This window comes from Scyliorhinus torazame, chromosome 5, assembly GCF_047496885.1.
Source record: "Scyliorhinus torazame isolate Kashiwa2021f chromosome 5, sScyTor2.1, whole genome shotgun sequence".
NCBI lineage: Eukaryota > Metazoa > Chordata > Chondrichthyes > Carcharhiniformes > Scyliorhinidae > Scyliorhinus > Scyliorhinus torazame.
Window position 1 is genome coordinate 179438847 of NC_092711.1, and position 10972 is coordinate 179449818.

The 10972-nt window shown below is 48.3% G+C and overlaps 1 protein-coding gene across 1 annotated transcript; it reads right to left on the reverse strand.

Annotated features, from left to right (window-relative positions):
• Window positions 1–258: 258 nt before the first annotated feature.
• LOC140422523 (uncharacterized) lies at window positions 259–5197 on the reverse strand. The gene is made up of 2 exons (XM_072507542.1): window positions 4533–5197; window positions 259–2891 (listed from the first exon to the last, which is right to left on the reverse strand). Exon 2 carries the CDS (start codon window positions 2529–2531, stop codon window positions 1605–1607), a length of 927 nt encoding a protein of 308 aa, XP_072363643.1. The 5' UTR covers window positions 2532–2891; window positions 4533–5197; the 3' UTR covers window positions 259–1604.
• Between the last annotated feature and the right edge of the window lie 5775 nt (window positions 5198–10972).

A 10972-nucleotide genomic window follows, 5' to 3' on the forward strand; every position in this document is an offset into this window, starting at 1 on the left:
TTATTTCTGAAGTAGAGTTACATTGGTCGTGAAACGTTAACTCTGTTTCTCTCCACAGATGCTGGCACACCTGCTGTGTTTATCCAGCTCTTTCTGTATTTAGTTTAGATCGGTTTGTAGTGGGGTGCTATACCCCCTGGGCTAATGCACGGTCAATTCCAGCCCCACTTCAACCAGAGTCGCAACTCCATTGAAATTAACAAATTAATTCTGAGAAAAGATCCAAAGTCTGGCTGCCCAATAACTGCAACCACTAGGTTTGTAAATTTAAACAATTAATTTTTATTAATACCAATAACTATAATTAAATAGGCAGCAAATACAATTGGTTGACTTATCAAATTCCCAACCCGCCCTCTTTAATTCACCCCACCCCCTATATACATACACAAAAGAAAGACAAACACAGAGGGGGAAGAGGGGTGGAAAGGACAGAAATCTCTGTTTCAGATGGATGCAGGACATCTTTTAGTCCAGGCCATCAGTTGGAAGTTCTTGCTTTCCGTTTGCAATGGTTTTCACTGCAGATTCATCCGGAGCTCACAACCTCTGCAGATTCAGAAACCGCAGGAAAGAAACCTTGTTGGGGGCGAGTGAGAGAGGGAGGTAGTGAGACTGTTGCTGGGCAGAATACAGTCCTTGGCCAATCCATTGGCCACCAGTCAACCAATCGAACTGAATCATTCCGATCTCTCAGGTGCCAGAAAGTCTGAGTTCTTCTGTTAAAAATGCTAAATCTTTAGTAGCACAGTGAACTATTTTTGAACTTTTGAGTTGCTCACTACCTCTGCTGGACTTAAAGGTCCATGACGTATCAATGGCTGGCGTGGTCCGATGGTTGAACAAAAGGCGTGCCAGTTTGTCTCAAATGACCCTGCGACTTGTTTCTTCATGGCCCTCTTGTACTGTCTGCTCAGCCAAACTGGTGATATGGGTTGGTCTGAAAGTGTTTGGGGAGGCAGTGGTATTATTTCTGGACTAGTGATCCAGAAATCCAGAGTCACACTCTGGGGACCCAGGTTTGAATCCCGCCATGGCAAATGGTAACATTTGAATTCAATAAAAACCTGGTGAAAAGTCTAAAAAGGTGAGCATGAAACCATTGTCGATTGTCGTAAAAAGAAAATCTGGTTCATTAATGTTCTTTAGGGAAGGAAATCTGCTGCCCTTACCTGGCCTAGCCTACATGTTATTCCAGACCCACAGCAATGTGGTTGACTCCGGGATGGGCAATAAATGCTGGCCCAGCCAACGATGTCTGCATCCCATGAACAAATACATTTAAAAAATATCTAAATGATAATGGCAAAGTAAACAAAATGGGAAATAAAGAAATCAACAGGAAGAATCCTTGTGGGGGAAAACATTATTTACTATCCAGGATAAAATAAATGTCCTTCATCAGCTTTTGTGGATCATTTCAGTGGAAATGTGCTCTCCCAGGCTCAAAGAGCATCAGCCCACTGGAAGCAAAGTCGTGAGACCGGCCAGTCCAGCAGAAAGAAACCCTCCGACCCTCCCACTTCACCAAGTGTCAGAATGAACATGGTTCAGTCCTGGATGTGATTAACAGCAGCAATAACAGCGGAATCCAACCCCTGCCATCACTTGTGAACTCGCTGGTGTCTCTGCAGGTGGGATGACTGAGTGAATCCCTTATCACACACGGAGCAGATGAACGGCCTCTCCCCAGTGTGAACTCGCTGGTGTTTCTGCAGATGGGATGACTGACTGAATCCCTTCCCACACGCGGAGCAGATGAACGGCTTCTCCCCGGTGTGAACTCGCTTGTGCTTCCTCAGGCTTGAAGAATGACTGAATCCCATCCCACAGTCAGTGCAGTTGAACGGTCTCTCCCCGGTGTGAACTCGCTGGTGTGCCCGCAGGTTGGATGATTTCCGAAACCGCTTTGAGCAGTGAGAGCAGCTGAAAGGTCTCTCCTCAGTGTGACTGCGCTGGTGAACCATCAGATCTGTCGCACATTTGAAGTCACTTCCACAGTCAGAGCATTTAAAGGGTCTCTCATTGGTGTGAGTGACATTGTGTCTCAGCAGGCTGGAAAACTGAGTGAATCCCTTCCCGCACGTGGAGCAGGTGAACAACCTCTCCGCACTGTGAACCGGCTGGTGTCTCTGCAGGCTTGATGAATAATTGAACCCCTTCCCACACACAGAGCAGGTGAATGGCCTCTCCTTCTTGTGGACCCTCTGATGTGCCCTCAGCTTGGATGACGTACTAAACCTCTTTGTGCAGTGAGAGCAGCTGAACGGTCTCTCCTCAGTGTGAGTGCGCTGGTGGGACATCAGTTCTTCAGTACTTTTGAAGTTGCTCCCACAGTCAGAGCATTTAAAGGGTCTCTCATTGGTGTGAGTGACATTATGTCTTAGCAGGCTGGATGACTGAGTGAATCCTTTCCCACACACGGAGCAGGTGAATGGCTTCTCCCCAGTGTGAATGCGGTGATGAATATCCAGTGCAGATGGAGATTTGAATCCCTTCCCACAGTCCTCACATTTCCACGGTTTCTCCATGCGTATCCTCGTGTCTCTCCAGGTTGGACAATCAGTTGAAGCCTCGTCCACACCCAGAACACGTGTATGGTCTCTCCCTGCTGTGAATGGTGTGATGTTTTTTCAGGCTGTGTAACTGGTTAAAGCTCTTTCCACAGTCAGTGCTCTGGAACACTCTCACTCGGGTGTGTGTGGTTCAGTGCCTTTCCAGTCACACTGATGTATAAAATCTTCTGAAGCCAACAGATCGGGCAAACATTTCTCCTTCTAGATTCAAAGTGCAATGATATTCAGGCCCCAACAAATTTGAGTGACTCGGTCAGATCTTGATGTGACGTTTGGTTTGAGGTTTCTGTCAGTAAATCCACACCTTCTAATATCCTGCAAAAGGAGTTTACAAAGGTCATCAGTGTCAGTACAGGATAGAAATTCAGAACAGACAATTCTAGTTTCTCTGGAACAATCTTTCCTCTCTCATTCCCCAAAAGCTGTAAATCTCCATCCCACACACACTCCCTCCATTCTAACTCTGCTGTATCTAATATTCACCCTCCCAATTCTCCTGAAGGTGCTGATTCAGGCTGATTGACAGATCCCTGCTCACTGCTTCCTGTCCTGGACACAGAACCTGAAAATCTTCATGCATGCTGCCGGACAGATAGAGAGGTGTTTAATGCATAGGATTGTTTCAGTTGGTTAAGATACAGGGGGTTTGTCATTGATCGTGATCTTGCTGCCTATGAGGATAGTCAATCAATGATGGTCAATACTTCCTAAATGAACTTGGATGAACACTGCAGGGGTTATAGAATGCAACCAACTGGGGACTGGCAGACTTACTTGACAGAGAGTCGAGTTATTCAATGCACGAATCTAGTCTACAACAAACCTTTGAAAGACCGTCCTACCAAGGTCCAATCCCCCGCCCTATCCCAGTAACCCCACCCAACCTTTGGACACTAAGGGGCAATTTAGCATGGCCAATCCACCTAACCTGCAGACTCGGGGCTTTTCACAGTAACTTCATTTGAAGCCTACTTGTGACAATAAGCGATTTTCATTTCATTTCATATTACAAGACTGGAAATAGTGTGCTTTATTACAGAACCATGAATAATCTGCATCATCTAACAACATTAGACTTATATCTGTCCTCAGAGTCAAGAGCTTTACAGCAGAGCAAGAGGCCCGTTGCCCCATCGTGTCTGCACCAACCACTCAAGCACTCTTATCTATTCTAATCCCATTTTCCAGCACTTGGTCCATAGCCTTGTAGACTATGGCACTACTAGTGCTCATCTAAATGCTTCTTAGATGCTGTGAGCCTTCCCGCCTCTACCACACTTTCAGGCAGTGAGATCCAGATTCCCACCAGACTCTGGGTGAAAATGGTATTCCTCAAATCCCCTGCCTCTCACCGTAACATTATGCCGCCTGGTTATTGACCTGTCTGCTAAGGGAAAGATTTCTTCCTATCTACTCTAGCTATGTCCTTCATAAATTTTGACACCTCAATCACACAGAAAACAACTCCTAATCTGCCTCTCTTCACAGCGGAAACATCCAGGCAACATTTTGGTTCATCTCCTCTGCACCCTTTCTAGTGCAATCAATCCTTCATCTAGTGTGGCAACCAGAACTGCACCAAGTACTCCAGCTGTGACCTAGCGAGTGTTTTATACAACTCCATCATTAACTCCCTGCTCTTATATTCTATGTAGCACCAGTTAGCACTGTTGCTTCACAGCATCAGGGTCCCAGGTTTGGGTCACTGTCTGTGCGGAATCTGCACGTTCTCCCTTTGTTTACGTGGGTTTCCAACAGGTGCTCCGGTTTACTCCCCCAAGTCGCAAAAGACATGCTTGTTAGGTGAATTCTGTTGACAGAGCTTCTGCAATCTCCTCCCTTGCCTCCCACAGCTCCCGGAATACATCTCACCTGGGCCTGGGGATTTAAACAAGTCAACAATTGCAGGCTGGAATGAGAAAAGAAATGGAAAGGGGGAGAAAGTGTTTTACTCACAGATGGGCGTTTTAGTTGGTGTGAAGAGGCACAGTGGTTAGCACTGCTACCTCACAGCTCCAGGGACCAGGGTTCAATTCCGGCCTTGGGTCACTGTCTGTGCGGAGTCTGCACGTTCTCCCCGTGTCTGCGTGGGCTTCCTCCGGGTGCTCCGGTTTCCTCCCGCAGTCCAAAGCCGTTCAGGTTAGGTGGGTTGGCCGTGCTAAAATTGCCCTCAAGTGTGCAAAAAGGTTAGGTGAGGTTACGGATTAGTGTCAAGGCGTGGGATTAATTAGAATGCTCTTTTCAAGGGCCGGTGCAGACTCAAGGGGCCGAACGGCCTCCTTCTGCACGGTCGGGATTCAATCTTCACTCAGAGTCAGAGGAGCAGCAGTTTCACTGGACAGACAATAACGAATTGTCATATACACCCAGCCCTGATCTGCTCAGACTTCCGGTCCTCCCTGCTGGGGAGGTCCTCCCTCTCTGCGTCACTGTGACGTCACAACGTAGCTCTGCCTAAAGCAGCCAATAGGAATCATTCTGTTCTGCGGTGACGTCTCCGGGTTCCAGTGCGCAGGCCCAGCGCGCGCCACCCTTTGTTCCCCCGACACCTCGCGACAAGGTTTCCAGGCAACCGGCGGACGGCTCCGGCCAGAGCGAGAGGCCGCTCGGTGATCTCCCCCTCCCCCCACCCCCCGGCCCGGGACTGCGCATGTCCAAAGGGAGATGTGAAGCTGCGCATGTCCTGGTACCTCCCCCGACACCAACGAGAAAAGTTGGAGGACCGCCTCCAGCCAATCAGCGCGCGGGCTTTGGGGGAATGACTATTGAGCTTCACACAGACTGAAACTGCTTCCCGTCTCCAACATGATGTGGAGATGCCGGCGTTGGACTGGGGTGAGCACAGTAAGAAATATTGCAACACCAGGTTAAAGTCCAACAGGTTTGTTTCACTAGCTTTCAGACCACTGCTCCTTCCTCAGGAAGGTGAACGTCTTCATTCACCCTGAGGAAGGAACAGTGCTCCGAAACCTAGTGATTTGAAACTTTAACCTGGTGTTGCAATACTTCTTACTGTCTCCAACATCTTTTCTCCCTCTTTCCATTTCTTTTCTCATTCTCACATTCAATTGGTCACTTGCAGCAACTGAAGGGAAAGGAAGTGAATCCAGGGAGGGTGCAGACTCTGCAAAGCTTGGCCCAGGTCTCTCTCTCTCTCTCTGAAAGACATTGACATCCTTTGCTCCCTCAGCTTGACACATTTATTTGTCTGGCTAAAGGGATGGTCGCTTTCCCAATGTTCACAATTAAAGGGTTTCTCCAGGAGATGGCTGACATTTAAGGGGACAGTAAATTAATATCAGACAGAGATATGTCTGTGTTAGAACTTAGAACATACATACAGTGCAGAAGGAGGCCATTCGGCCCATCTGCACCGACCCACTTAAGCCCTCACTTCCTTCCACCCTATCCCCATAGCCCAATAACCCCTCCTAACCTTTTTGGACACTAAAGCAATTCATCATGGCCAATCCACCTAACCTGCACATCTTGGGACAGTGGGAGGAAACCAGAGCACCCGGAAGAAACCCACGCACACACGGGGAGAACGTACAGACTCTGCACAGACAGTGACCCAGCGGGGAATCGAACCTGGGACCCTGGTGCTGTGAAGCCACAGTGCTATCCACTTGTGCTACCGGTGCTGTTATATTACAGATTAGATGTATTATTTATGGATCTGTAATAAATTGTAGAGGTTATTATTCTAATTTTGGAATATAGTACCGTAGCCAGTGTCATATATTTTTAGCCATAGAGTCATTACGGCACAGAAGGAGTCCATTGGACAACTCAAGTCGATGCCGACTCTCTGTCAGTCTCGAGTGCGTCCCATTCTGTAACCCATCCAGTTTAATTTAGAAATTATTGACCATCTCTGCTTGACTCCCCTCACAGGCAGCAAGTTCAAAATCATGATCAGTCACAACCCCTGTATCTTAACTAACTGAAACAATCCTATCCATTCAACACATTTTTAGCCTAGTAATACAAACATAGTTCCATTAGGCTGCCGGCCTGCTTGAAGATTTACGGGTTTCACTGTCCAGGACAGAAAGCAGTGAGCATGGATCTGTCAGCCTGAATCAGCACCTTCAGGAGAATTGGGAGGGTGAATATTAGATACAGCAGAGTGAGAATGGAGGGAGAGTGTGTGGGATGGAGATTTACAGCTTTTGGGGAATGAGAGAGGAAAGAATGTTCCAGAGAAACTAGAATTGTCTGTTCTGAATTTCTACCCTGTACTGACACAGATGATTTTTGTACATTGTTTTTACAGGATATTAGAAGGTGAGGATTTACAGACAGAAATGTCTGTTCTGTTGGCTGCAGTAGCCTTTAAACATCAGTGTGACTGGAAAAGCACTCAGATACACTCCCTGAGTGAGAGTGTTTCCATGAACTGGCTGTGAAAAGAGCTTTAGGTAGTTAAAGAGACTGAAAAAGCAGGGAGAGACCATACACGGGTTCTGTGTGAAACTTCAATTGATTGTTTACCCTGGAGAGACACAAGGACACCAGCACCATGGAGAAGCAGTGGAAATGTGGGGACTGTGGGAAGGGATTCCGGTACCCATCTGAGCTGGAAATTCATCAATACAGTTACACTGGAGAGAGGCCATTCACCTGCTCTGTGTGTGGGAATGAATTCAGTGATTCGCCACACTCTGGGAACACCAGCATGTTCACACCTGGGAGAGACCATTCACCTGCTCTGTGTGTGGGAACAAATTCAGTCGTTCATCCCAGCTGCTTACACACCAGCGAGCTCACACTGCGGAAAGTCTGTTCACCTGCAGTGAGTGTGGGAAGGGGTTCACTCGGTTATCCAACCTGCTGAGCCACAAGATCACTCATACCAAGGAGAGACCCTTTAAATGCTTTGACTGTGGGAGCGGCATCAAAAGCTCTCAGGATTTAAGAATCACCAGCGGGTTCACACTGGAGAGAGACCGTTCACTTGCTCTGTGTGTGGGAAGGGATTCACTCAATCCACATACCTGCAGACACACCACCACGTTGACGTGGGATGACAGGGGTTGTTATTGCAGAGACACCAGCGAGTTCACACAGGGGAGAGGCCGTTCAGCTGCACCGTGTGTGCGAAGGGATTCTCTCAGTTATCCCACCTGCGGAGACACCAGCGAGTTCACAAGTGATTACAGGGGTTGGATTCTACTGTTTTTGCTGCTGTTAATCACATCCAGGACTGAACCATGTTCATTCTGACACTTGGTGAAGTGGGAGGGTCGGAGGGTTTCTTTCTGCTGGACTGGCCGGTCTCACGACTTTGCTTCCTGTGGGCTGATGCTCTTTGAGCCTGGGAGAGAGCCCATTTTCACTGAAATGATCCACAAAAGCTGATGATTTATTTTATCCTGGAAAGTAAATAGTGTTTTTCCTACCACTACAGGTAGATCTAAAATAAATACAGAATTGCTTACTCAACAGGCTGGTTCTGCAACTACAGCTGTTTTCACAGTCCTTGCACTGGTGTAAGACTGGCTACTTTCCCATCATGCTTTGTGGATGTTTAGCTGGTCCCCATCCAGATACAGTCCCCCTTTCATCTATTAAGCGTTAGCGAATTGGATCACAAATGTTTGCTGACATTACCCCACCTCCCAGATGCAGATATTCAAATCCAGGCCGTGTTACATTTTAGTTTTATTTATCATTCGTTCACGTTTTCACACCTACAATTCCTTTTTAAAAATTTTTAAATAAATTTAGAGTAGCCAATTTAGAGTAGCACTGGGGCTGGTTTAGCACAGGGCTAAATCGCTGGCTTTGAAAGCAGACTAAGGCAGGCTAGCAGCATGGTTCAATTCCCGTACCAGCCTCCCCGAACAGGCGCCGGAATGTGGCGACTCGGGGCTTTTCACAGTAACTTCATTTGAAGCCTACTTGTGACAATAAGCGATTTTCATTTCAATTATTTTTTTTCCAATTAAACGGCAATTTAGCATGGCCAGTCCAGCAAACCTGCACATCTTTGGGTTGTGGGGGTGAAACCCATGCAGACACGGAGAGAACGTGCAAACTCCACACGGACAGTGACCCAGGGCCGGGATTCGAATCCGGGTCCTCAGCACCGCAGTCCCAGTGCTAACCACTGCACCGCATACTGCCCTTACAATTCCATTTCTAACTTCCCTTCCATCTCAACTGCCCAACGTTTAAACATAATAGAGGACTGGCTTATGAGGAGAGACTGAGTAGACTGGGACTATACTCAGTGGAATTTAGAATATTGGGGCTGGTTTAGCACAGGGCTAAATCGCTGGCTTTTAAAGCAGGCCAGCAGCACGGTTCGATTCCCGTACCGGCCTCCCCGAACAGGCTCCGGAATGTGGCGGCTAGGGGCTTTTCACAGTAACTTCATTTGAAGCCTACTTGTGACAATAAACGATTTTCATTTCATTTTTCATCTGCACACCAAGTCCCTTTGCTCCTCTGTACTTCCCAGGGTTCAACCATTCATTGTATATTCCCTTACCTTGTTAGTCCTCCCAAAATGCATGACCTCACACTTTTCAGGGTTAAATTCTATTGGCCACTCTTCTGCCCATCGAACCAGCCCGTCTATGTCATCCTGTTATCTAAGGCCTTGCGTCTCACTATTTACCTCACCACCAATTTTTGTGATATTACTTATCATACCTCCTAGATTCACATCCAAATCATTAATGTGCACGACAAACAACAAGGGATTCAGCACCGATCCCAGCGGAACGCCACTGGACACAGGCTTCCGGACACAAAAACAACCTTCAACCATCACCCTCTGTCTCCTACACAAAGCCAGTTGTGCATCCAGGTCGCCAAATTGCTCAGAATCCCATGAGCCTTCTTCATTAGCCTCGCATAGGGGCTGGTTTAGCACAGGGCTAAATCGCTGGCTTTGAAAGCAGACCAAGGCAGGCCAGCAGCACGGTTCAATTCCTGTACCAGCCTCCCCGAACAGGCGCCGGAATGTGGCGACTAGGGGCTTTTCACAGTAACTTCATTTGAAGCCTACTTGTGACAATAAGTGATTTTCATTTCAGAAGAATGAGGGGGGATCTTATAGAAACATAAAATTATGAAGGGAATAGATAGGATAGGAGCAGGGAGGTTGTTTCCACTGGAGGGTGAAACTAGAACAAGGGGGCACAGCCTTAAAATAAGGGGGAGCAGATATAGGACTGAGTTGAGGAGGAAGGTCTTCACCCACGTGTCGTGGAATCTTCCCTTGAACCCTCTTATAGCCTCAGGAACCCAGCCAGATCAGAGAGCCATTCCAAGGCCCTGGATAGCGCTGCCGACTTCCAACCTGACCAGTCCAGCCCCACATTGTGTCCAGAAACGTATGTCCGGGTTTCTGGCAGAACGTTTTGATTCCGCAGTCAGTCACGCAGCTGCAGGTACCTGAGCTCATTCCCCTTCGGGGGTTGGAGCCTCTCTGTGAGTTCCCCATGGTTACCAGTCTGTTGTCCACGTACATGTCCTCTCCTGTCAGTGACCCTCTGTCATCCCTCCACGTCCCAAATGTGGCATCTATTCCCGCCGGTGCGAACCTGTGGTTGTTGCCGATGGGGACCGCTATGGACATCTCGGCCAGTTCGAAATAGAGCCTGAACTGGTACAATGTCCTGAGGGTGGCTACTATCCCTGGGCACCTGGAGTGTGTGTACCTCCCCCCCCCCCCCCCCCCCAGTGAAGGCCATGCTTAACTTGTTGACCCTGGTGATAAGGATTTGGGGATGAAAATAGGGTGTGATCTGAACACAAAGTGGAACCTAGGCAGCACGTTCATTTTGACCGTCTGTACCCTTCCCAGCAGCGAAATAGGGAGCGAGTCCCATCTTTGCAGGTCCCTCTTCACCTCCTCCTCCAGGCTGGAGAGTTTCCATTTGCGGAGCCTCTTCCAGGCGTGGGCCACTTGGGTCCCCAGATACCTGAGCTTGGTTTGGGTCACTTTATTAAACGGTAGTTCCTCCAGCTCCGCACTGCCCTCTCGGGGGTTTACCAGAAAGATTTCGCTCTTTCCCAGGTTGGGTTTGTAACCGGAGAAGGCACCAAACTCCCTGCGGAGTCTGGTTATCTTTCCCAAGCTGGGTATGGGGTTTGACACGTACAGGAGCGGGTCATCCGCAGACAGTGAGAGTCCATGCTCTCTGCGCCATCTCCTGATGCCCATCCACCAATCCGCCGATCTAAGGGCGACAGCCAGTGGCTCAATTGCCAATGCAAACAGGAGTGAGGACAGAGGGCACCCCCGCCTCGTTCCCCTGTGCAGCTGGAAGTATTCGAAGCTGGTGGTGTTTTTCTGTACGCTCGCTGTAGGAATGCTGGACAGGAACTTCACCCACGTGGTGAACCCTGCTCCAAATTCAAACCGTTAAAGCACCTCC

Coding starts and splice junctions, on each gene's coding strand:
- LOC140422523 (XM_072507542.1), bottom strand. CDS start 2,531: ATGGAGAAACCGTGGAAATGTGAGGACTGTGGGAAGGGATTCAAATCT.